Source organism: Gracilinanus agilis, chromosome 2 (genome assembly GCF_016433145.1).
Source record: "Gracilinanus agilis isolate LMUSP501 chromosome 2, AgileGrace, whole genome shotgun sequence".
Taxonomy (NCBI): Eukaryota; Metazoa; Chordata; class Mammalia; order Didelphimorphia; family Didelphidae; genus Gracilinanus; species Gracilinanus agilis.
This window is the reverse complement of record NC_058131.1, coordinates 290957750-290984343: the sequence shown is the minus strand read 5'-3', so window position 1 is coordinate 290984343 and position 26594 is coordinate 290957750. Positions and strand designations below refer to the sequence as shown.

At 41.5% G+C, this 26594-nt stretch overlaps 1 protein-coding gene and 1 long non-coding RNA gene across 2 annotated transcripts; both read left to right on the top strand.

Moving 5' to 3' along the window:
- The first annotated feature begins 13140 nt into the window (after positions 1-13140).
- On the top strand, positions 13141-14483 carry LOC123235286 (metallothionein-1E-like). Its single transcript, XM_044661403.1, has 3 exons — positions 13141-13244; positions 13684-13749; positions 14253-14483. The coding sequence occupies exons 1-3, from the start codon at positions 13217-13219 to the stop codon at positions 14345-14347; spliced, it is 189 nt and encodes a 62-aa protein (XP_044517338.1). The 5' UTR covers positions 13141-13216; the 3' UTR covers positions 14348-14483.
- Positions 14484-24834: 10351 nt separating this feature from the next.
- On the top strand, positions 24835-25988 carry LOC123235285. Its single transcript, XR_006505376.1, has 3 exons — positions 24835-24940; positions 25437-25502; positions 25763-25988. It is a non-coding gene; the product is annotated as an uncharacterized LOC123235285 (long non-coding RNA).
- The last annotated feature ends 606 nt before the right edge of the window (positions 25989-26594 follow it).

Genomic DNA, 26594 nt, shown 5'->3' with positions numbered 1-26594 from the left:
AAATCTAGAAGAAAGGTTTCTAGGGTCCCACTGATTCCAGTGGCTACAGGGTGGGAATAAGTCATTATAGGAAAGAAATGAATCTAGAGCTCATTAAAGCAGAAGGCTTTTTTCCCTAGTGTCCTGATACAGTGCTCAGTATCACTATTTTTTTAATTTGTCGTGCTTGGTATTTATAGATGATAGGAACTTGGGGCAAGGGATGAGTAACTGTGCAAAGGGTGATATTTTGGAATATGCCAATGCAATACTATTTGAGAAAGGAACTTTTGGTACTATGGCGTTTATCTGTTCTCTGATAATTAAAACACAAATTCCCTTTCCATAGAGTTCTTCAAGTAGAGGCTGAATGGGCCATTTGCTGGGTGTGTTATAGTGGGGATTCTTTTTTTTTTTTGTGTGTGTGTGTGTGTGTGTGTGTGTGTGTATAGGTTGGACTAGAAAGCTGCTGAGGCTCCTTCTAGCTCTCAAATTCTGATTCTTTGAATTATATGTCATTATATACTTTTACTAAAATCAGGCATTTTCTTCAAAAAGAAGAATTAAAAACAAAGAAAAAATTATTAGTTCAGTCTGGGAGAAGTTCATTGCCCAAAAAGCAATGAATTTGGAGTCCAGTAAGCTGGATTTACAATCTTGGCTCTAACACTTACTATCCGTGTGACTGGGAATAAGTCTCTTATGGGCCCCAGTTTCCTGACCTGTAAAATGAAGGGGATGGATTAGAATATATCTGAATTTCCCTCTATCTCTGAAGCTAGGGTATTCAGTGAGAGAACTGGGAGTAAAACTCAATATTTAAAAGCAGAATAAAGCATAGATTTATAACTGGATGGGGGGGCCTAGAAGTCATTAAGTTCAACTCTCTCATTTTTCAAATGAGGAAACTGAGTTCCAGGGAGCTTGTGACTTCCTTAAGATCATACAACTAATAAGCATCTGAAGTAGAATGTCAAAAGGGTATTAAAAATGGAGACCAGAATAAGTTAAGTGAACATAGAGTAGTTTACTTGTCAGATCTCTGGGAAAGGAAAGATTTTAAAACCAAGCAAGAGTTAGAGAAAATTACAAAATGTAAAATAAATTATTTTGATTATATCAAACTAAAAAGCTTTTGTACAAACAAAAACAATGTAGCCAAAATCAGAAGGGAAACAACAAATTGGGAAAAAATCTTTATAACATAAAACTCTGACAGGGGTCTAATTACTCAAATATACAAGGAGTTAAATCAATTGTATAAAAAATCAAGCCATTCCCCAATTGATAAATGGACAAGAGACATGAATAGGCAATTTTCAGGTAAAGAAATCAAAAGTATCAATAAGCACATGAGAAAGTGTTCTAAATCTCTAATAATTAGAGAAATGCAAATCAAAACAACTCTGAGGTATCACCTCACACCTAGCAGATTGGCTAAAATGAAAGAAGGGGAGAGTAATGAATGCTGAAGGGGATGTGGCAAAACTGGGACATTAATGCACTGTTGGTGGAGTTGTGAACTGATCCAACCATTCTGGCTGGCAATTTGGAACTATGCTCAAAGGGCTATAAAAGAATGCCTGCCCTTTGATCCAGCCATACCATTGTTGGGTTTGTACCCCAAAGAGATCATAGATAAACAGACTTGTACGAAAATATTTATAGCTGCGCTTTTTGTGGTGGCAAAAAACTGGAAAAGGAGGGTATGCCCTTCATTTGGGGAATGGCTGAACAAATTGTGGTATATGCTGGTGATGGAATACTATTGTGCTCAAAGGAATAATAAACTGGAGGAATTCCATGTGAACTGTAAAGACCTCCAGGAATTGATGGACAGTGAAAGGAGCAGAGCCAGAAGGACATTGTACACAGAGACCAATACACTGTGGTAAAATAGAATGTAATGGACTTCTGTACTAGCAGCAATGCAATGACACAGGACAATTCTGAGGGACTTATGGAAAAGAACGCTACCCACATTCAGAGGAAGAACTACAGGAGTGGAAACAGAAGAAAAACAACTGCTTGAACACATGAATTGAGGCGGACATGATTGGGGATGTAGACTCGAAACTACCACACAAATGCAACTATCAACAATTTGGAAACAGGTCTTGATCAATGACACATGTTAATACCAGTGGAAATACACATCAGACATGGGAGAAGGGGGAAGCCTGGGGGTAAAGGGGAAAGTAAGAGCATGAATTTTGTAACCATGTTAACTTTTCAAAAAATAAATATTAATAAATGTTAAAAAAAATGGAGACTGGAATTTGAATCCCTGATTGGGACTTCTCTATGGGACTTTAGGAAAGTTATTTTATCTCTCTGGGCCTCAGGCTCTTCATCTATAAATTAAAGGCCTTAGACTTGTGATCATTAAAGAAAGTACTTTCTGCCTCTAGGGCCTATAAGATGGTCTTTCTTCTATGAGACAGAAGCTGGGTGCTTCTCTCTTCTAAATCTACAAGTTAGGACTTCTTAGTAGCATCCTGGCCCAGAATTATTGTCAGCCAGGGAAATTGGCCAACAAGGTTAAAGCTTCCAGGGTTTTCCCAACCACTCTCCCCACTTCACAAGACAGAGCCGGTGCCAGAATCTTTTCAAGTCCTACATTCTTTCATACTTACATTTAATTGAATAATGGAGAAGCACAAACTAAAGTTATGTTTGCTTATTAGATGGAAGGGGAGTGGCTGAAGATGACATAATTAATATCAACAGTTGACCCTCAGGCTCAGTACATTCAATGGAGATTAATTATCCTTAGAACATCAAAAGAGGGAGGCTAGTCACCTGCCCTCCACCCCGCACCCCATTCAAGACCACATTAAGGGGGCAGCTGGGTAGCTCAGTGGATTGAGAGCCAGGCCTAGAGACAGGAGGTCCTACGTTCAAATCCGGCCTCAGACACTTCCCAGCTGTGTGACCCTGGGCAAGTCACTTGACCCCCATTGCCTACCCTTACCACTCTTCCACCTATAAGTCAATACACAGAAGTTAAGGGTTTAAAAAAAAAAAAAAAAGACCACACTAGCCAGTTGTCTTGTTTTTTGTCTTGCCACTGGACTTTGGTGATGACTCAAAGAGAAAGTAAAGCTGATGACTTTATGCAACTCTACTTCACTTAAATCCAGGATATGAGCAAGTCAAAATATCACCAAAGAAAGTCTTTGGTATCTTTGAAAGGCATTAAACAGCTAGTTAGGTGATCTCCATAACAGACATATCAATGCAGGGAGCATCAAGATTTCTGGCTTCCATACACATTCTGCCTCTCATTAGCTATGTGACTTTGGATGTCACTTCACCAAGGGGTCAGTTTCCCACTTCTATAAAACAGTGGTTTTTATTGACGCTCTCTACAATCCTTCCCACTGCCCCCATTCTCTCACCTTCCAGGATTATGGTTGTTTGAGGAGATTTTTGAAGGAAGTTAGGAAGATTGAAAGGGGAAGGAATTCCAAAGAGCGGTTGGGTAGTACAGTGGATAGATCTATCTACCTGGAGTCAGGAAGATCTGAGCTCAAATCCAGCCCCAGACACTTACTAGCTGTGTGACTCTGGACAAGTCACCTAATCCTACTTGCCTCAGTTTGTTTATCTGTAAAATGAGCTGGAGAAGGAACCACTATAGTATCTTTGCCAAGAAAACCCCAGATGGGGTCACAAAGAGTTGGACATGACTGAAATGACTGAACAGCAACAAAAGGAGTAGGAAGGTTAGTCTCAGGCAAAACAGAAGGTCCTAGACAGAGTCATTCATTCCTCCTGATGATTTAATTATAAAAATAATAATCTCTGAAATCTATATATCCCTTTTAAGGTTTGCAAAACATTTGTTCATAGCTTCATTTGTTTCATACAACAACCTTGTGAATTAGGGGTTGTTATTCTTGTTTTTAAAATGAGGAAACTTGAGGTACATAAAGGTTAAGTGATTTGCCATAGTCATCCTGCAAGTAATTATCTGAGTCAGGATTTGAATGCAAGTCTTCCAGACTCTAGAGAGACCCACTGTTCTAACTCCCGTACCACACTGCCTCTTGGATCATTAATGGTGGAACCACTGATTGCTTTTGGCAGTGGTTCTATCATTCATCCAGGTTTTCATGTTGAAAACTTTGGTGTTTATCTTGTATCCTTTTTCCCCCCCTTACCTCACACAGTCAATTAGAAACCAAATCTCTTGCACATAGTAGATAATATTTTTGCATTTTTGCCATCCTATCTATCCTGCCTTGCAGATTCCCACCAATCTTCTCTATTTCCATTACTACTAGTAGTACAGTAGAAAGAATGTAAGAGTTGGAATCATAGGATCTGGGTTCAAATCCTGTTCCTTCTGCTTCCTACCTGTGTGACCATGGACAAGTCATTTAACTTCTCTGGGCCTCAGTTTCCTTATCTGTAAAATAAGGAGGTTGGACTAGATGATCTCTGCAACTCCTTCCAGCCCTAAATCAATGGTATTATGAAATAAACCACCAACTGGCAATTGAAAGCCAGACTCTTTTTGGGGGCTGTTGAGGGCAGTGATAGTCGGTTCAATGCTAGATAGAGGAGAATGGTTCAAAGAAAGCTATAAAGGCCCTCAGACTATCTTTGTCTCCCTAATATCACTGACACTGGCCCCAATGTCTAAAATTTCATTATTAGTGATGTATTTCTCTGAGTTGGTGGACCTCTCTCTGTCAGTCCTGTACAAAATACAACTAACTTCTCTTGGGAGGAGAAAGCTCTGATCCCAGTGAATTAGTGTAAATGAATTAAGCAACTTTTTAATAATGGAAATTTGACATAACTGGAGAGCAGTGTCTGGGAGGGGGTTGCTACTGAAAAATGGGAAATAGGGTGGGAAAAGTCCTAAATGTTTGACTAACAACTTCTATGACCATACTTTATGTAGAGGGAGAAGCCCCAGACCAAGAGAAAGCGAGCAGGAGGAGTGTGGGAAGGGAGGAGTACTCATCCCTTTGGGCGTCTCAGAGGCCTGGGTTATCTGGAACTCTACTAGGGAAAAATGACCCTCTTGCTATATACAGAAGAATGCTGAGAATGGGAAAGTCTAAGCTCTTCACTCCAAAAAGAAGGAGCCAACAGCTTCCAGTTTATAATCATGTTGAGCCCAGTGTGGGGGGAGGAACTGGGGCTCTCAGCTTTGCACACAGTCCCCCACTGGGACTGGGTGAGAGGCACCAGCAGGGGTGAGGTGCACTCAGCCCATATCGCCCTGGGGCTGTATAGAGGAGGGTGGCTTCCTGCTGTAAATAAGAAGATATGGCTGAATTACTCATATACTTGCTTTCAATCATCCAGTCTGTCCTTCAAAGGGGAGAGCTACCTGAAATATTCCCCAACTGAGGCTGTATAGTATAAGTAAGAACAGGATTCCTGGATTGGGGGGGGGGTCCTCTCAGGGGCCAAGGGAACTGCCTCTGTTCATTGTCTGCTGGGTTCCTGTGTCTGCTTCCTACCTGTGTGACCCAGGACAAGTCATATAACTTCTTTGGGCCTCAGTTTCCTCCTCTCTAAAGTGAGGGGGTTGGATCTAGTCCTACCTATGTTGGCAAACCTATGGCACGGGTGCTGGAGGGGGCTGCTCCCTTTCCCCAAGCCTGAGGTCATTTTTTTCACATCATCCACCCCTTTGCCCAGCTGCCCAATGGGAGTGCTTCCTTCCTCCCCTGTCTGGGGTAAGGCTGGAGGGGGGAAGGACGGTTCACATGCAAATGAGGGTGTAGCTTGGGTACTCAGTCTCTAAAAGGTTTGCCATCACTGGATGATGATGATCTCTGCAATCCCTTCCAGCCCTAAATCAATGATATTATGCAGTAAACCACCAACTGGCAATCAGAAGCAAGACTCTTTGTCTTGCTATTGTCCACATGGGAGTCTAGCATTGGGGGCAGGAAGGCTGTGGGCCCATGATAGGGAAATGATGGGGTGGGGGTGGTGGGGCAGGTTGGATTTGTTTTTAAATGAAATAATAGACAACTAGTCTGCTGCTTTCTCCTATTCTGCTTCAGAGAGTCAGAGAATCACAAATAATGCTTTATTATCAGACTGCCAGACATAGGAATACACAAAGATTCTTCTAAGGAAGGGGCAAACCGACTCTAGGAATCTTTAGAACTATGATCCCTGAGAAGTAGAGTGGTCAGAGTCTCACTAGGTCAAAATAAAAGCTTCCAGCAGTGGGAAATGAGTAGTACTAGAGTTGTCCTTCCTAGAGCAAGAAGGTGCTTTTCTAGGCAACTGAGAAAGGCAGAAAGAACAGACTATTCCATTTTTTATTAAGGCAAGACTGGGAAGTTTCCAGGCAGCGAGTGACCTTGGGAGAACAAGAACTGGAGCCTGGGGAGTTTGGAGAGAAAGAAACATTCTAGATCTTTAATCTCTTGCTCCAAGTCTACCCTGAAGCTCTGTGCTGGCTTCTCTTCTCTAACCATTGCTATCTGTCCTCTCCTACCTGGAGACTCTCTAATCTGGGCAGGCTCTCACCAAATACAACTCAGGTCCGGAAAGTATAGCTTCCTTGGTCAAGAAAAGTTAAGGAGTGGGGGCAACTGGGTAGCTCAGTGGATTGAGAGCCAGGCCTAGAGACAGGAGGTCCTAGGTTCAAATCTGGCCTCAGACACTTTCCCAGCTGTGTGACCCTGGGCAAGTCACTTAACCCCCATTGCCTAGCCCTTACCACTCTGCCTTGGAACTAATATACAGTATTGATTCCAAGACAGAAGGTAAGGGTTTAAAAAAAAAAAAAGAAAAGTTAAGGAGGGGATTGGAGGTTTGGAGAGTAGGGAGAGGAAAGAGTGGAGGAGAATACTTTTCATAGTCTGAACTAAGCAGTCTCTTCTCCATCACAAAAAAGTCTCTATAGTCCTGTGAATATAGGCATTGAGGGAAGATATAAGGCCCTTAAATCTTCCATGAGAAGCCCAGGTCTTATAACATCCTTTCTGTGCTTCTGAGGTCCATCTATGTTGGTATTCCAGAGGCTGGCCCCTGTCAAAGTCTCAGGCCAAGACCCTTCACACTCATTTCCTGTCTTTCCTTCTCAAGTAATTTGTCCAATGGGATGTGCGGACAACTGCCCCCTCACCTCCCTCCTAAGTTTCAGTTATCACTTCTGATACCGCTGTGCCTATAAATAGAAGAATTTGCACCAACCTGGATTTTCACATACTACCAACTCATTTTCTACTTTTTGAGTAAATGAAATAAGTGGGGGGGAAAATACACTCGCTGAATTCCCTTCTCTCTTTGTGTTTGGGGGAAAGGGACAGGAAGCCTCAACCCTATGGACAGAGATGCTTTGGGAACCTCAGGAGGGATGGAGTGTTCAGAAGAGGGCTTTCAAATACAGATTCCCAAAGATGTCACAGCTAGAGGGGACATGGTTGATTTTATGATGCAATGTTTTTATTTTCCAACTGAGAAAACTAAGCCACCAACCAAGGAAGTGACTCAATCCCAAAATCATGATTAGTGAATATCATAGCTCTGGGCTAGTGACTGCTCTGCTTAGCTATCTCTCATCCCCATAGCAGCACTGGCAATGTAGGTGCTATACTACTCCCCAGGGTCAGCAAAGGAAAATCAAGGTTTGAGGAGAGAAGCTCAGGGAACAGGCAATAATACACTTTGACTGGAAGTCTCATTATATGAAGGATGAAAAGAGAGGCTAGAGTCAGACTGTGAGTGGTTTTAAATGTCAGATTGAGGAATTTGCATTTTATCCTAGAAGTAGTAAGAGAATCACTAAAGGCTTCTGAGCTGGGGAGTAACATGGTTAGATCTGTGCCCTAGGAAGAGAATTTTGGTAGTTGTTTGGAGGATGGACAGAAGGTGGGAGAGGCAGGAAGCAGAAAAACCACAGTAATCTAGGTGAGAGGTGATAAGGCCTAGAACAGGGTGGCGGTTGTATAAAAGGCAAAAAGGAGATAAACTCAAGATAAATTCAACTGGACTTGGCAGATGATTAAGCATGTGTAGTGAAGAAGAGGGATGAATCAAGGATGACTAAGAATTTGGAAGAGAAAGTACTCAAGTCTTATTTATTTATTAATTTAAAAGGCAATGGGGGTTAAGTGACTTGCCTAGGGTCACACAGCTAAGAAGTGTCTGAGGCCAGATTTGAACCCAGTGCCTCCCATCTCTGGGCCTGGCTCTCAATCCACTGAGTCACCCAGCTGCCCTCATGTCCTATTTTAGTATGCTAAATACTATTCTTCCTCACATCTTAGAATTCCCTGGCTTCCTTTCAGCTTAAGAATATTATAAGATAAAAAGTGAAAAATTTTGATGATATTAAATTTAAAAGCTTTTGTACAAACCAAACTAATGTAACCAAAATTAGAAGGGAAACAGCAAACTGGGAAACAAATTTTATAACAAATGTCTTTGGTAAAGATCTAATTTCTCAAATTTATGGAGAACTAAGTAAAATTTATAAGAATGCAAGCCATTCCCCAATTGACAAATGGTCAAAGGATATGAACAAGCAATTTTCAGATGAAGAAATCAAAGACATTAATAATCATATGAAAAAATGCTCTAAAACACTCTTGATTTGATAAATGCAAATTAAGACAACACTGAAGTACTACCTCACACCTATCAGATTGGCCAATATGGCAGTGAAGGAAAGTGATAAATGTTGGAGGATAGGTGGCAAAATTGGGTCACTAATGCATTGTTGGTGGAGTTGTGAACTGATCCAACCATTCTGGAAGGCAATTTGGAACTATGCCCAAAGGGCTATAACCTCTGATACCCTAACCTCTAACTTCTGATCTGATAATACCACTACTGGGTCTGTATCCTAAAGAGCTAATAAAAAAGAGGAAGGGACCTACCTGTTCAAAAATATTTATATCTTTTTGTGGTGGCAAAGAATTGGAAATTGAGGGGATGCCCATCAGTTGGGGAGTGGCTGAACAAATTGTGGTACATATTGGCGATGGAATACTATTGTGTCATAAGAAATGATAAGCAAGATGCTTTCAGCAAAAGATGGAAAGACCTGCAGGAACTGATGCTGAGTGAAATAGGCAGAATTAGGAGAACATTGTACGTAATAACAACAATATTAAATGATGGTTATCTGTGAAAACTCAGCTGCTCTCAGCAATGCACTGCTCTGGGACAATCCTAAAAGACTTATAACAGGGAATGCTCTCCACCTCCAGAGAAAGAACTGCTGGAATCATCTTTTACATCAGTGTATTTATGGTTTTATTTTGGGCATTTTGGTTATGTATGAGTGTGCTTTTAAAACAGTAACCAATATGGAAGTGTGTTTTGCATGACAATAAAAATAAATTTTTTTAAATTCAGCTTTAGGGGCAGCTAGATGACTCAGTCTATAGAGATCCAGATTTAAATAGAGGAAATCCTGGGTTCAGATTTGACCTCTGATACTTCCTAGCTGTACGGCCCTGAGCAAGTCACTTAACCCCCCCCCCCCCAATTGCCTAGCTCTTACAGTTCTTCTGTCTTAGAATTCTTACTAAGACAGAAAGTGAGTTTTAAAAAGTCAATCAACATTTATTTTCCCTATTCAAAGCAACATGTATCATGAAAAATGCATCAGATGTGTAGTCAAGAAAGACCTGCCTCTGACATTTCTAGCTGTGTGCTCACTGGCAATTCATTTGACCTTTGAGAGATTTTCTTGGCAGCCCCCTGCCTTTCCAGCCTTTTATTTGTAACACTATTTTGACAATCTCTCCAGCATTTCTACCTGCAGAAAACACACTGAAAGGTGACAGCAATTTTTAGGAAGCACAACAATCTTCACCTTTTTCTACCTTTTCCCCTAATATTGATTCTTTTGGATTCTCTTATTTTAACATTAAGAAACCCATGTCCTAATTCTGAACTTCCTGGAAGGTGGCTTCACATTTTCCCTACTGCTTGTTGATGACACACTTCTCCACATTGCCAGGACAGCTGACAAGCAAGTAGCTAGGATTCACGTTCTGTCAACAAAGGATCACAGGAATAGCACCAAAGGAGGGACATGGAATGGGGGTGGGAAAGACAGAAGAAATGGGAGAAAAAGAGATAAGGAGGTAGGGAGACAGAGAAAGAGAAAAGAGAGAGAAAACACAAGAGAATGGGAAGAGAGAAAAGGGGAGAAAGTGGAGGTAGGTAGAAGAGAAGAGAGAAGGAAGAGGAAAAAGAAGAGGAGGAGAAGAAATATTGACCCACAGACAGAAATTTTAAAAGAGCAACAGAGCATAAGGAGACAGAGACAGAATTTCTTCCTCCTGAAGAAAGTTTGGAAAGCGTAGTCCTGCGTGCCCTCAAGCAGTCCCTGTGCATTGTCTGCTGGGCTCCTGTGTCTGCTTCCTACCTGTGTGACTCTGGACAAGTCATTTAACTTCTCTGGGCCTCAGTTCCCTCATCTATAAAACAAAGGGGTTAGATTAGATGATTTCTGCAACCCCTTCCAGCCTTAAATCTATGGTACTATGAAGTAAGTCACCAGCTAGCCATCAGAAAGAAGACTTTTCTTGGAGCTATTCAGGGCATGGAAAGGATCCATATGGGAGTCTGGCATTGGGGGTAGGAAGGTTGTGCACCATCTCTTGCTCCATTCTCACCCCTGCTCCAAGGCTCTGTCTCTAAGATGGAAAGGCTTATTCTTTGTTTGAACTTCTGAGAGATGTTTGAATATTCCCTCTATTTTTGGTATTAATCTCAACAGAAAATTGTATTTCTATAGAGTGCTTGAGTTGAAGGCAAAGTACACTGCACAATTAGTCAACAGACATAATTAAGAATTCACCATATGCCAGGCACTGTGCTAAGCCCAAGGATACAAAGAAATTCAAAGGAGAGTCCCTGCTCTCAAAGAATTTGCAATCTAAGGGGGGTGGGGAAGAAAATATACAAAAGGGGGGCAGCTAGGCAGTGAAACCCTGGGACTGGAGTCAGGAAGACCTGAGTTCAAATCCAGCCTTAGGCACCAAGGAACTATGTGACCCTAGGCAAGTCACTTAGGCTAGTTTGCCTCAATTTCCTCATTTCCAAAATGAGTCTTAGAAAGGAAACTGCAAATCACTCCAGTATCTTTGCCAAGAAAACCTCAAATGAGGTCAGGAAGAGTCAGACTCAACTGAAAAGAAAAAAAAAAAAAAGACTATGAGTGATAATGTGGGATAAAGAAGTATGGGGCATAATAGAAAAGTGGGAGATGAAGAGATGGCTAGCCTGGGCACATTCCTTAGATGGAGGTTCTTTCAACAAAGGTCCTTAAGGATACATGGACTCTAGTGAAAAGAATATAAGACTTGGCATCAAGGGACCAAGGTTCAAAACCTGACTCTGCTGCTTAGTACCTAGTTGTCCTTGGGCAAATTACTTAATCTCTCTGGGTCTCAGTTTCTTCATCTGTAAAATGGAGGTGTTAGACTAGATGACTGTGAATGTCCATCCCAACTCTCAGTGTATGACTGAATAAAAGAGCCCAAAGTATCTTCTTACCTTTGCTCACTCTGTCCCCCAGACCCAGAATGAACATGCTGCCTTCACTACCCTCCACTGCTCTGCCCCTCCAAGTGCTTATGGGGGTGTCTCTCTTCCTCCAAAAACCAAATCTAGTTTCTTCTCCATGAGGCCTTCCCTGGCAAATTAAAGTGTCTTTTCTCCCCTCAAAGATATAATAATGTAATGAACCTCTCCATTGGATTTAACTTGCATCCTATTCTAGTTATATCTCACCTAAACACTATGTACTTTATACTGCCTCATCTAAGTACTTCATAGGAGATCATAGAATGTTAGGTTTGAAGGAGGGCCTAGAGGCCATCTCTATGGTATACCTCACAAGGTATACCTCACTATTAGGTTTTTAATTCCCTTGAGTCAGGAATGTCAAAAAATATCCGTTTTTGTGTTCCCCATATCACTTAGTATAAAACCTTAATCAAAGATCATAAATGTAGAGCTGATAGGGACACTGCGGATCATCCAGTCCAAGCCTCTCATTTTACAGATGAATAAACTGAGGTACAGTTTGATAAAGTGACTTGGCTAGGGTTAGAAAGGCAGTAAATAGTGGAGATGGGATTCAAACTCTAAATCTATCAGTCACTCCACTGTTTCCATAGTAGGTGTTTTTGTTATTGTTTAATTGTATTTTACTTTTTGTGTTCCTGTTTAGTGTTTTCTTGGTAAAGTGGTTTGCCATTTCCTTTTCCAGCTTATTTTAAAGTCAAGGAAACTGAGGCAAGCAAAGTTAAATGGCTTACCCAGGTCGACCAGCTAGTATCTGAGACCAGATTTGAACTCAGGAAGAGGAGTCATCCTGACTCCAGAACCGGCACCCTATCCACACCACCCAGCTGCCCCAAAGTAAGTAGTTAGCAAATATTTATTGAATGGTTGGAAGGATGTTTGGATCTTCCTGGTCAGGAAGGGTCTAACAATGAAGGAAGGGCCTTGGTGACTTTCCACAAAACCCTTAAGTCTTCATTACATTTTTATAAATCATATTTATACCCATTTAATACACCCTCAGAGTCTCCCTAAGAATATTCAAGTCCATCTCTGAAAATTCCTGCTCCCCAACTCCCCTACTTTAGGCCCTTCCCATCCACACACTTCAACTCTCTTCTGCCCATCCAGGCACTGAACAATGAGGACAGAGGCAGAACTTTAGGGCCTGACACCCTCATCACCAAGGGCTCATTGGGTAATAATCAGGGGACAGAGACTTGAGAATAACCAGGCAAAGGGTCCCTGGCAGGGCAAATGAATCTCCCTGCCAGGGATACAACAAGAAATTTAGAGAAAAGGAAGGTCTGAACTCTTTCCCAGCCAGAATCCTGGGTTCCTGGTAACGTTGGAAGTGGGTAAGGATAGGAATAATACTAGCTCAGGAACCCCAAGGGTACGCGGTGTTCTCTCTGACCCCAGGGCGGCTTCTCCCTTTTGCACACAGCTCCTCCGGCCAGGAGGCAGTAGTTTCCCCACAGCTCTGCACGAGGCACCCTACATTCCGGGGAATTTCCCTCTGAGTCATAACCTGGGCACACAGCCCATAATTTGGCCGAGCGCAAGAGAGTAGCTGTGGGCAAAGAGGAAAGGGGCAGGGTCTTTGCACTCATTCTTCGGTCCTCCCGCTATAAATGGGAGGAGCTGAGCGGTTCCCTCCACAACTTACCTTTCAAGCCTTCCCGTTCATCTCGCTGAGAGAAGAGCTCCAGACTTCCTAGTGATGGACCCCAACTGTAACTGCGCCAACGGTAAGAGACTCCTCGGGGGCCGGAGACCTAGTCTCCGTCCTGGCACGGATTTAGGCTAAAAAGGACAGGTTTGGGAGGCAAGAAGCTGTTAGCGTGGAGAAGAGGGGTGGATTGGTTCTAAAGGGCAGAGAAAGCCCTGAAGGACAAACGTGCTCAGCCTTCGGACCCCGGGAGAGGAGCGAACTGGAGAAGGGCTTTCTGGTTTGGTTCCCCCGAGTTTTCTAAGGGGACGATCTGGCATAAGAGGAAAAGGTAAGCGTGTTAAGTAAGTGTTGCAGCTGAGACCCAATGGCCCCCGGTACCGCATTTTAGGGACCTGAGGAGCAAGGCTAAAGATCAGTATGAGGGGGAAAGAATAATCCCTATCTTTGTATCATCCCTACTTCGGCTCTGATTGGAGGCTGATAATTGCTTTTACCCCTCACCCCACTCTCTTTAGGTGGCTCCTGCACCTGCGGGGACTCCTGCAAATGCAAATCGTGCTCCTGTACCTCTTGTAAGAAAAGTAAGTGTCCTGGGAATCTAGGCTGGGGATCTTCAATGTCCTGCACTGTGCAGCCCTGGCCTTCTCAGAGATATATATCTGTGCCAGGGACAGCTAGGGAGCACAGTGGATAGAGAACTATGCCTGGAGACAGGAGGTCCTGAGTTCAAATTTGACCTCAGATCTTCCAAAATAAAAGGTTTGGGTCCTGTGGGCTTCATTCTCTGACCCTGAGGCCACAGTCACTGATATCCCTGGGTGAGCTCTGGCCAGATGCTCAGGTCAGAACCCTTCATACTCTTATTTTTTAAACCCTTATCTTCTGTCTTGGGATCAATGTGTACTGGTTCCAAGGTAGAAATTCTGAGGGCTAGACAATGGGGGTTAAGTGACTTGCTCAGAGACACAGAGCTGAGGTCAAATTTGAATCCAGGTCCTCCCATCTCCAGGCCTGGCTCTCAATCTACTGAGCCACCTAGCTGCCTCCAGACCCCTAATACTTATCTCCTGTTTTCCTTTCTCAGGCTGCTGCTCCTGCTGTCCAGTGGGATGTGCCAAGTGTGCCCAGGGCTGTGTCTGCAAAGCCCCCCAGACTGAGAGTTGCAGCTGCTGCCACTGATGCTCCCACCTCCTTATGCCTGTAGATAGAAGAAGCTTGTCTGTTTTCATGCTCCATGAATGTTTTTCTACTTTTTTCCTCTGAAATGTGTAAATGAAAATAAACTTATCTGATAACCTTTCTATATATATATATATATACACATTGTCCTGTTGTATGTTTGGGGGAATAACGATGGCATGTTTCTAATAATAATAGCCTTTACATAACACTTTGAGGTTCACATCTGTTATTCCATTTCCATATTATTAAGGCTTTAAAAAGCCCTTCCTACAAAACAAACTTGTCAGGCAGATACAATAACAGAATGTGCCAGACACCAAGTTAAGTGCTGGGGTGAAAAAGAGTGAGAAGAGTTTCTGCTTTCAAAGAGTTCATAGTCTCATGGGATAATATAATTATTAACTCCATTTTTCAGATAAGATATCTAAAATTCGGAGAGCTTCAGGGCCATTAACAAACAAAAAACCTTTTTATATTCTGTCTTAGTATCAATTCTAAGACAAAATTTTGGCAAGGGCTAGGCGATCAGGGTTAAGAGCCTTGCCCAGGGCCATGCATCTAAGATTTCAGATTTGAACCCAGGTCCTCCTCCCAATTCTAAGCCTGATGCTCTATCCATTGTGGTACCTAGCTGTTCCCAGCCTACAGGGCCATTCAACTAATAGTAGTCAGCATTTAAGCCAAGGTTTAAACTGACTTCAAATTCAGTGATCTTTGCACAATAGAATTCTGCATTTCTAAATGTTAGTTAGAAATAAGGGACTAGAAGCCTCAACCAAGGAGGCTGGTTAGCTTTGGAGAATGTTGCAAAAAAACAACAACAACAACAACAACAAAAAAACGTGGTATGCTCTGAGTTAATCATGGATCCCAGAATGCTATAGTTGGAGGTCTTAGAGAAATTATTTCAATCCTGACATTTTAGAGGGAGAAATTGATAGGAGACAAGGAAAGAAAATTTAGAAATTTTCTTTCCTGAGACAGGATCAGACCTCTCCACACATACTCCCACCCACATTCTCCATCAGACTTTTGAGTGCAGATTCCTGGGAGTATTTCATGGGAAGCTGACTTTTAAGCTACTCCCACATCCTAAATTTACATGTTAAGACTCCTTGTGGATCCACAATGTCAGTTATCTTTTAGAGCTATCTGCTGGAATTAAGAGTTTTCAAGAATTTCCAAGTTGCAGAGTTGCAGAATTGGGGGCTCAGTGGATTGAGAACCAGATCTAGAGGCAAGGAGCCCTCAGATAGTTCCTGGCTATGTGACCTTTGGCAAGTCACTTAACCCCATCACCTAGCCCATATTGCTCTTCTGCCCTCGAAACAGTACACAGTATTGATTCTAAGACAGAAGGTAGGTGTTTAAAAAAAAAAAAAAGAATTTCCCAATTCTTTGGGAAATTCTCTGGTGTCTCACAAGATAAAGCATGCATAGGAATCTTTTTTCATCTAACAGCATTTACTGCCTACCCTTGAATGGAAAACAGAAGAAAACATGTCCTAAAGGGTGTGTTGTTTTACTTATTTATTAGGCGGAAAGAATGAGGTTGGCTTAATTAATCTTGACTCCTGGCTTTTAAACTCCCTAATTTCTAGGGGTATTAACACTCATTATATATCAAAGAGTGAATCTGCTCAAATAGATCCCTTTCAAGACTACACTCGTCCCATCAGTTCCTTCAAAGAGGAGTACTGTGCATCTCAGGGGGTACTGTGAGGGCAGAGGCCTGACCCAGAGTTTGCATCTGGATTTTCAGCTACAAATGGGAGCATTTGGTTCCCTCCCTATATACAGTGTTCCCAAGCCCTCAAGCTCATTCTGAGTGCCTCACCTCACAGTGAGGGGCTCCAAGTGTGACTGTGGGAAGTGGGGAGTCTTGGCTCCCTCAGGGGACAGAACTCTTGGGTCTGCTTTGAGTGAGGATCAGGCTCAATTTTAGGTCAGGTTTCCAGGCTTTAAAGAAAAGAGGTGTAAGCTGAGGTTTTTAGTGGCTTTGGGTACAGGAAAGATGTTGAGTTTGGTTTTGAAATGAAGGAAAGGAATTATCCTGCCAGTTTTCTACTTCAGAGGTTCAGAGAAAAAAAGCTTTGAACTACAAATGTTAAACACATTTATTAAATTATTAAATAGTTAAACACACTATTTGGGCCCCAGGATACAGATAGACTTTAAAGGGGCTCTTTTGAACAAGAAGTAGACTTTAAGGCCCCTTTTAGAAAGGTACTTCCTTGTGGAGATGGGGGGAGGTATCTTTGTCAACAATGGGGAACAGTTAGGTTCAGGTTTCAGTTCTTACTAACTGAGAGATGTTTCTTTGGGGAGCTGAGAAAGGCAGAAGGGTAGATAAGCTGTTCAGAGCTTCAAGGAAGATCTCAAGTCTGCATCCTCTTGATGATTGTAGAAAGCTAGGGAATAGAGAATGGGGAAAGAGAGAGGGAATCCTAGACCTTTATGACCTTTATTTCCTATCTCTAAATCTATTAAAATGAGCTGGAGAAGGAAATGGCAAACCTCTCCACTATCTTTACCAAGAAAACCTCGAAATGGAGTCAGGAAAAATGAGACAAGACTAAAACAACGGAATTAATATCAGGACCTGTCCAGAGTTCTGGCTGGCCTCTTTCTCTTCTCTTGCCTCAAGTGGTTCTTAACTTTTGTTCAGGAAATTTCATATAGGGCCTTTTCACCTCCTATAAGTGGAGTCAGGGACTTTCCATGGCCAGATCTATGCAGGCCCTGCTGCTTCAAAGAGATGCTTGTGTGGGCCTGCCTAAGGATCAGTTCAAGAGAAGGTATAAGAATGGAGACCAATTCCTAGTGATATGGAGCCCCCAGAATTTCTCTTAAAGAGTTCCAATAACACAGCATATCCTTCCTATACTTTTGAGCCCCATTCTCCAACCATATCTTTCTGCCTCTTAAGTGGATGAGAAATAAGGAACACTAGCCTCAACTCTCTTGGACAGAGATGCTTTGGGTATCCCTTCAGACTCTTGAGTGAATTTTTTGTCTAATTCTGACATTTTGCAGAGGAATAAACTGAGGCTTGGAAGGAAATAACTTGAACAAAATCATTTAACATCGAAGTTGGGACTAGACCTCTTAGATTTTCTGACTTCTAATCCAATGCTCTTTCAATTACCTTAATAAATGTTTGTGGAAGGTAAGAAAAAGGGAATTATATAGTGGGCAAAGACAATTTGGAGTCTAGAACTTGAGTGTTCTGATGCCAGATAGCCAGAATCTTTCATTGAATCATGATATATTAGCTTTAGCCACAAAATCCTCTATCTCGGGTCTTTTGCAAATATGTCATTAAGCTATCAATATATTAGGGAGCTTAATAAATGGGAATAACCTGTAAGAGAAAAGAACTTTGGTCTGAGGACTTCCTAAGACGCCAGCTTATTTTAAAAATCCTGAGCATTTATGTGGAAAATAAACTCCAAATGTCCTTTATCATTTTTCTCCTGGGATCTTCTGTTCTGCCTATCACATAGGATTATTGTGGGGAAATAAATGAAATCATAGAAACAGAAATAAATGAAATCATAAAGAAATGCTTTGGAAAATTGAGGTATATGGAGTTTTACTATTGGAACTGTGCTATAAGGAATGACAAAGATTAATTTTGGAAAAACATGGAAAGTCCTACATGAAATTATGAAGAATAAAACAAGTAGAACTAAGAGAACATTATAGACAGCAAAAAAAAAAAAAAAATACTGTTTGATGGCCTCAGACCCTTCTTAAGTGTGTAACCCTAGGCAAGTCACTTACCTTCCTTTATCTAGCCCTTACTGCTTTTCTGCCTTAGAGCCAATGCATAGTATTGATTCTAAGATGGAAGGTAAGGGCTTAAAAAAAAAAAAAAGAAATATTGTTTGAAGAATGACTTGTGTATGTCCACCTCCAGAGAAATAATTGATAAGTAGAAATAAGACATAGTCTTATATATACATATAGCTATTTATCAAGTGATGCCTTTTCTTATGGGGAGAGGTTAGGAAGGGAGGGACATAACTGGGTATTTAAATGTAACAAGCAAATAAATAAATTTTTAAAAATGATAACAATAACTGAAGTTTTGGCCCCAAACAAGAGAAGATGTCTCTGCCCCAGACCTTTATATAGATGGGAGGTATTTCCAGACTTTTCCTAAGAATTGCCTGGTTTTGCTGATTTTCTTTCCTCTTCTTTTTCTTTTAAAAATGTTATTTGCAATATAGGATGGCTTTCTGAAAGGGGAAGGGGAAAGGATCCTGACAGTGGCCAGTCATACAAGCATATAAATTTGCTAGATAATGGGAGAAATGTTGGCAAGGTAAAATGCAAGTTCATATCCAGATTTGACCCCTTACTAGTTGTTCAAACCTGGGCCAGTCACAATTTCTATCTGCTTCAGTTTCCTTAACTGTAAATGTTGAGAGAAATATTGGCAAGATGAAAAAAAATGAAAGATATCAAATCAGATTTATTAAAAGACAAACAATATTTTTTAAAATTACTCTATTACAAAAATGAATACTATGGAGATAGGATTTGAGTGATAATATATGTATGACCCAGTGGAAGTGCTCCTCAAATCGGGGAATGGGGAGGGAAAACAAGAATCATGTAACTAAGGAAAAAAATTTAAAAATTTAATTTAATTAAAAAATAAATTAAAAAAAGATATAAAGGGTTATGTGAAAAATATATAGAAGAGGTTTATTAAATTTAGAAAAAAACAATAGAGTTGTATTATTCTTGGGCTGGAAGGGAGCAGAAAGTAGAGACTGAAATAGGGACAAAAGCATTAATGGTTACTCAGGAAGCTCAAGGAAAGGAGAGCTTTGGTTATTCACCCACAGGGTTAATTGATTTCCATTTACACTATATGCAGCAGTTAGATAATACAGTGGATAGAGCATTGGACCTGGAGTCAGGAATCCTCTTCTTCCTAAGTCCAAATCTGACCTCAAACATTTAATAGCTGTGGAACACTGAGCAAATCCCTTAACCCAATTTGCCTCAGTTACTCTTCTGTAAAATGAACTGGAGAAGGAAATGGAAAACCATTACAGGATCTTTGCCAAGAAAACTCCAAAATGGAGTCATGAAGAACCTGACAACTATAACATATACTCTACACAGCATTAGAATGCAGTGAGAGGCACAGTGTGAAAACTGGTCTGAATACAATCCCACTTACCTTCTCTGACACAGGATTGGCAGGGGTTTCAGGGTCTTATCCCCTTCCCCTCTCTATCCCCCACCCCTAACACTGTCCCCTGCTCCACTCCTGCATGCTAGCTACAACCACTAGGCACCATTTGCCTAATGGGCAACTATCCAAGAACCAGTCAGTATCAATTCCATATTAACGCCAATTGTTACTTGTATGATCTGCCCACATCCTGAGACAATGACAAACTCCTTAAGCTTTCCAGAGTTGACTTCCTCTAACCTCTAGCTCCAGACCTGTCCTGGAACTCATCTTGTTAGTCTAAGATGGTGAGTACAGATTTATGCAATTGAGCTCTTGACTCAGCCCCTACTCACCAGAAAACTCTAGTTTTCTTTCCTTCATTGCCACATTTCAATGCGGTCAGTCATACAAGCATATAGCATTGTTAGATACAGTACTACTTTACCTATAAACATAGAAGAACAGTAATTAATTCAAATTAATTAATAAAAATATTAAATAATAAATTTAAAGAAAGAAAATTAAAAATAAAGAAATTAATTCAAATATATTAAATGACCACTATGCTGGCTGGGCCAGCTCCTAGACTAAGCAGCCCAAAACCTGTTTGTTTGATAGGCAAGCTAAAATCAAGGGAGACCTATACACAGAGAGACAGAGAGACATTCAGAGACCAAGATCAAGAAAAAATAGAAACATGATAAAAACACAAAGAGAAAGAAAAATAGAGACCCAAGGAAGATAGACAGGATGGGAAATATAATAAAAGATTATGATAGAGTAAAGAGATAAGAGAAAGAGGGATATATACAAAGAAGAAAATTGTACATGTATATGAACACAAACAGAACTATATACATACATATATACTGGTATATATACATATGCACACACAAATATATACTCACATATACACACATAAATATAGGCAGAAAAAATAAAAGCAACAAAGGTCAAAAAGAAGCATAAAAAGAAATATTAACCATCCCCAAATCCTAGTAGGTAAATTGGATAATTCACTCAAATCCCAGTGGGTGAATTTGAAAAGAGTCACTCATTTCCCATTTATTAAATCTTTTATTTCTTTGGTTTAGAAGACTTTCTCTGCCAGCACTTCAGAGAGAGAGATCAATGGTTTCCATCTTTATTTGGTATTAACACTTCCACAGAGAAGTTCATCTCTGATGTAACTGAGCTGAGGTTACTGTTGGAGATAGGCTGAGCTGGGAAGTAAAGAAATTTTCTGGGTCAAAAGACCTTGAAGTGTCTTTTATGAGCATTATCTCATAGCTTCTCATTTTGGTAGTGTTTGCTAAGTTTTCGTATGTACCTAACACTGTTTTAGATTGCTGGGGAACTGACTTAGATGGATTTGTGATCTCAAGAGTGGATATATTCTCCACTGGTGAAGATTGCGGCCCCTTTATACCTCATGCAAGGGCAATTCTTGTTCAGATCTTTTGTAAATTCTTTAAAAAGAAGACACCTAATGTTATAGAGACCTCTCCCTGGTAATTTTTCATATTCACAAGGCACCAAGTCTATTCTCAAAATATCTCATCACTCTTACTATAAAACCAACCTTCCTATTTTTCTAATTATGTATATCCTGAGTAATGCATTTTAAACCACTTATTCTATCAGAAAATCCTTGACCCCATTGCAACCCTTGCCTTTACCTTCCCAGGGCTTCTCTGTGGATTCTTGGTCACCTGCACTTTTTATTTCTCTGAGATCATAATGTCCCATGACTCTCAACATCGCTGCTGCCATTGCTACCACCACCACCACCATGACCCCACTGGGTGCTCTGATGGATATGTAAGGAATTAAATTAAGGGTTTGGTTAAATATGTGAGAATTCGAAAATAATATGGTGGTTGCCAATTTAAAGTATTATAGCTCAAGTCAAAATGACTTTTAATAGCTTTTATTTACAAAGAGGTGGAAAGAATGAAAGTACAGAAATACCAAAAAAAAGGTAAAGAAGATGCCTAGCCTATCACACTAAATATTGCTCCACTAGGTCAGCCCTGCAGGGCTTGTTAACCCTTGACTGGAGGACCCAGTGTTCCACCCACATGGCCTCCTCTAAGAGGGGAAGACCTCTCCAGAACTAATTTCTCTCCAGAAGCCAGGAAAGGAAAGCCAGATACTCACTCACCCAAGAAACAGTCCAAGAGCCAAGGTCCCGAGTCAAAGCTGAGGTCCAAGTCCTAAGTCACCTCCAAGAAGCAGGTCACCAACCAAAGCTCCAGGCCAAAGATTCAAGCTGAAGCTTTTCAGGAATTTTATTGTCACCTCATGTCCCTTCCCCTCTTCACAGGGGCCAAGCACAGCTTCCAAATTGCCTAGCACTGCCCAGGGGGCAGTGTCTGTGGGATCCATCTCTCATCCTCTGAAGTTATCAACTCTTACAATAGGATTCACAAGTTTCTGATTGATTGGGTTAACAGGGTGGAGCTCTCCAAGTAAGTGACTGTGAACTCCCTTACTTAGTATTAAGTAAGGGTTAAGTAGGGGTGTTTTCAGTTTTTGATTTATTAAATTAAAACTTGCTGATGGATAGACAAAAAAAGTTTGATTCACACTTCACAGATATAACTTCAGCTGAGCCTTGCCTCCAAAAGCCATGGCATGCTCTGTAGTGAGCTGAACACATTGAGTAGATGAATAGATGAACAGTGTGAAGAGTGACCAAAGGCACATCTCTGCTTAGTTGTTTGTTGCCATTTGTGGGGTTTTTCTCTGCCAGGTTGTGTGTGGTGTGGCTTAATGGATTTATATTTTCATTTGTTGGAAACTTTCTATTTTTTACAAGAAAGGTCCATTCTATTCAAATCCCTTAAACAAAGAGGAAATTTTTGTAATTAAAAAAAGATGGATGACTCAAATATAGGTTTTTATAGTTGCCAGAAATTTGGTCATTTGAAAGTGCTTCATTTCTTTTCTCTTCTAGCTATGACACAGTGACCAGAGAGACAATCCATACTTGAGACTGTGTGAAGGAAAATTGGGGGGGGGGTGAAGAGAGGGGCTCTGATCACAAGGATGGAATGGAAACTCTGGTGCCCTTGGTAGCAATAGAGATAAGGGATCACAAGGCAGGACAGATACCACCTGTACTGCCTCCCTGGGTGGCCCCAGGCAAACTAGAAAGGCCAAAGTTGGCTCTTGAGGCATGATGTGTGAGAGTCAGTGGGCAGAGAAAAAGTTTGATAAACTGAGGCAAGAGCAGATTTTGGATGTGAGGACTTCTGTGTTGGGGTGGCCTGGGAAGCCTAAATGGCTGCTGCAGAACAGCAAGGAAGCTAGACTAGGGTAATAACTTCTCTAAGTAATCTCTCTTTCTCTCTCATCTTCCTTCCCTTCTCCTATCAACAAAATAACAAGAAAATTATTAAATTTATGGCCAGTCTCATAATTTTCCTCCTTACAAGACCCAAGAGAGAGACTGCTAATTACTGAAAGCAGAAGAGTGAGTAGGACCTACCTAGCACAGGCTCCTGTCTGATGATAAAAAAATCTCCTTAGTTGGAATAAAGAAAAAAAAAAAGAAAAGCAAGAGCAGCTCCAAACCTTTCAACCTCCACATTATCTCTCATAACAATAATCTCCACTTACATGGTTTCTCTTCAGGTCCTTATGAGCTGAACTATTGTATTCGCCTCCTAATGGGTCTTCTTACTCTAAGTCATAGCCATTTCCGATTCATCTATCATACAATAGCTAAAATGACCTTTCTTTAAGTATGTTTATGACCTTATTCAATTAACTCCAGTGTAGTCTTACTTCCCTCTTGGATCAAATATAAGCTCCTCTCTTTGGCATTAAAAACCTTTCACGGCTTGGACCCACTCTACCTTTCCAGTCTTATTGCACATTAGTCTTCTTTGGACACATTAGGGATGGGTCCAACTGCCTTATTTATGATTCCTCCTCATCCCTCCTGCCTGGGATTCTCTCCCTCTTTCTCACGATTTCTTAGAATCCTCCTTTCTTAAAAGGCTCAACTAAAGCACCAACTCCTACCTAAATCCTTCCTTGATCTTTCCACAAACCCCTCTTTAGCTACTAGGGCCTTCTCCCCAAATCACCTCGTAGCTCCATTTTGTATTTGTGCAGTTATACACATATGATTTCCCTCATAATGAGAGTGCAAACTCCTCAGAGACAGAAACTGTTTCAGCTTTCTCCCAATACCACCATCAACTGGCACAGGGCACAGTAAGCTTTTAATATATGCTTGTTGATTGTTTGAATGTTGCTTTCCAAGGCCCATAAGACAATGCTCATCCTGGAGCCTTTCCACATGGCTACAGATCTTCAAGTCTCTCTCCTTTCCAGATCTTCCATCATTGCTCTCACTCATATCTGTTACTCATGAAAGCAAACCCTACATTCGATTTGAGTTTGATGGAGAGGAGTTGCATATCTATTGCTGAGAGTTTATGAGGACCATAAAGAAGTCAGAAACCTGGGGCAGGTTGGTGGCTCAGGGGATAGAGCCAGTCTAGGAGTACAGAGGAACTGGGTTCAAATCTAACTATTTCCTAGACCCTGGGCAAGTCATTTAACCTCAACTGCTTAACCCCTTAAAGGCCCTTTTGCCTTGGAATCAATATTTAGTATCAATTCTAAGATAGAAGGTAAGAGTTAAAAAGAAAAAAATACTCAAATCTGACCTCAGACACTTCCTGGCTGTGTGACCCTGGGCAAGTCACATAACCCCAATTGCCTAGCCCTTACCACTCTTCTACCTTGGAGCCAATACACAGTATTGATTCCAAGACAGAAGGTAAGGGTTTTAAAAAAAAAAGAAAGAAAAAATATGGAAAAAGAAGTCAGGGATCTGAGACTACTTTTGTACAAAGCCCCCTCCAGGAAATACAAGCTCCATACAAGGATACATGGGAAGTCTCCCTAGGCAGAAGAAAGGATACCAGATCAAATTTTCAGGTACCCCAAGGGGCCAGGGAGATAAAGCAGCTCATCCAGGAGAGAGGAGAAGCCCTGGGCACCTGTGTACTCTGCTCTCTGCACACAGCCCCTCCTGTGTGGCAGGCAGCCCATAGATTTGCACTCAGCACCTTCTGATGTAGGTCGTTACCTAGATTCACAAGGCAAACAATAACGTGCCAAAGCCCAGGAGACAGCACAACCCAGGAGCTGTGTGCAAGAGGCTGGCCTGGGGGCAGGGGAGAAGGAGGAGGAGGAGGAGAAAAGAGGCGGCACCTTTGCACTCATTCTCCAGTTCCTTCTGCAATAAAAGGGAGGACACCTTTCTTTCCCTCCACATCTGAATCCAACCTTCCAGCCCATCCTTCTCTTCTGAGAACTGAGTGCCTGCATCTAGCCGCCAGCCATGGACCCCAATTGTGACTGTGGGAAGGGTAAGAGACTCCTGGGTTCTGCAGATGACTACAGGACTGTGATCCCTTGCTGAGGCTTAACAGTCAGCCTCTAGGAGAGGGGTAGATTGGAGAAGGACTCTTCCTTAGATAACTGACTTCAGCATCCTTTCTAGAAATGCGATCCCTAACGAGCAGATCAGGGTGGTCAGAGACTCAGACTGGGTCGATTTGGGGTGGAGGAGGGCTCCCTAAAATAGAGGACGATTCTGTTTACTACCTCTGACCTTCCTGAGGGGAGAAGATGCTTTTCTGGGGATCTGAGAAAGGTAAGGTAACAGTCTCTTGTAGCCTTTGTTAAGGCAAGTGAGGAAGAGCTCAGAGTTAGCACCTCTTCTCTTGCTGATTGGGAAGCAGATTTGGGGAATGGAGATCTAGAAGGAAATGAGAATCTCAGGCCCTTGTCTTCTGCTCTCAAGCCTATCATCTCAAGTTCTGGGATGCTACCATGCTCATCTCAATGTTTTTCTCCCTCTAGGTGCCTCTTGCACCTGTGCAGGCTCCTGCAAATGTACATCCTGCCGCTGTACTTCCTGCAAGAAAAGTAAGTTCCAGTATAGTGTGTCTGGGAATGGATGTGAGTGTGTTGGGAGAAATGCTTCTCTGGCTTCAACTAAATAGCCCCTGAACCATCAGAGAATACTGAATAGACCAGGGCATCAGTATGGGAGTTGGTAGTGCTAAGTCCCCATAAATCTCCCCTAAGAGGTAAAACAGCAGCTTCCTTTCCCTGCTTTCGAGTCACATCCCCATTAGGTTCTCAGGCCAGGACTCATCATCTCCTGTTTTCCTTTCCTTTCTCAGGCTGCTGCTCCTGCTGCCCAGTGGGATGTGCCAAGTGTGCCCAGGGCTGTGTCTGCAAAGCCCCCCAGACTGAGAGTTGCAGCTGCTGCCAGTGATGGTCCTGCCCCCCCCCCCCCTTGTAAATAGAGGAATTTGTACAGATCTGGCTTTTTATACACTGTAGATGTACTTTCTGCTTTGTTTTTATGAAATATGTGAATGAAAATAAAACCATCATGTACCCTTCTCTCTGTGAACCTTTTGTGTGTTTATGAAAACAAAGGGTGGTAAATCTCCAACTAGTAGGTGGAGTAGCCTTATTAAGAGGTGGAGAATTCTGGGCAAGACTGCTGAACTTTGATCTGTCAGTTGTTTAAACTGAAAGAAACTGTATAGGCCACTTAAATTAACACTGCCATTTTACATAGGCAAGCACTGAGGTCCAAAGCAGAGAAAGGTAGTAAAAAAACCACATAATCAGTCAATATCAGAACTTGGTCTATGATTCCCCAGGCTAAGGCTCCCTTTACTATAACATGGGGAATTGGATTAATTGCATCATAACAAGACAATAAGTGAGTAGAGATTGGAATCTTAGTTTTCCAACTCTTGATTCCTAATCTTTTTTTTCTCAAAAAGTAATTCTTTGGCTAACACTACAAAGATAATTAATCTGACTCTTTGCAGACACATCCTTAGGTTCCCATATGCATCAAGAGTTTAGGAAACAGAAATGATAAATGAACTGAAAGCTCCTATATCAAAACCACAAACCTTCCAGAAATGCTTTTTGCTCCTGGGAAAAGTAAGGAGGATAATTTTAGCAGGCTCTCTTAGGACAGGAGGTCCAACT

Coding starts and splice junctions, on each gene's coding strand:
- LOC123235286 (XM_044661403.1), top strand. CDS start 13,217: ATGGACCCCAACTGTAACTGCGCCAACG. Junction 13,245..13,683: donor CAACTGTAACTGCGCCAACG/GTAAGAGACTCC, acceptor CACTCTCTTTAG/GTGGCTCCTGCACCTGCGGG. Junction 13,750..14,252: donor CTGTACCTCTTGTAAGAAAA/GTAAGTGTCCTG, acceptor TTCCTTTCTCAG/GCTGCTGCTCCTGCTGTCCA.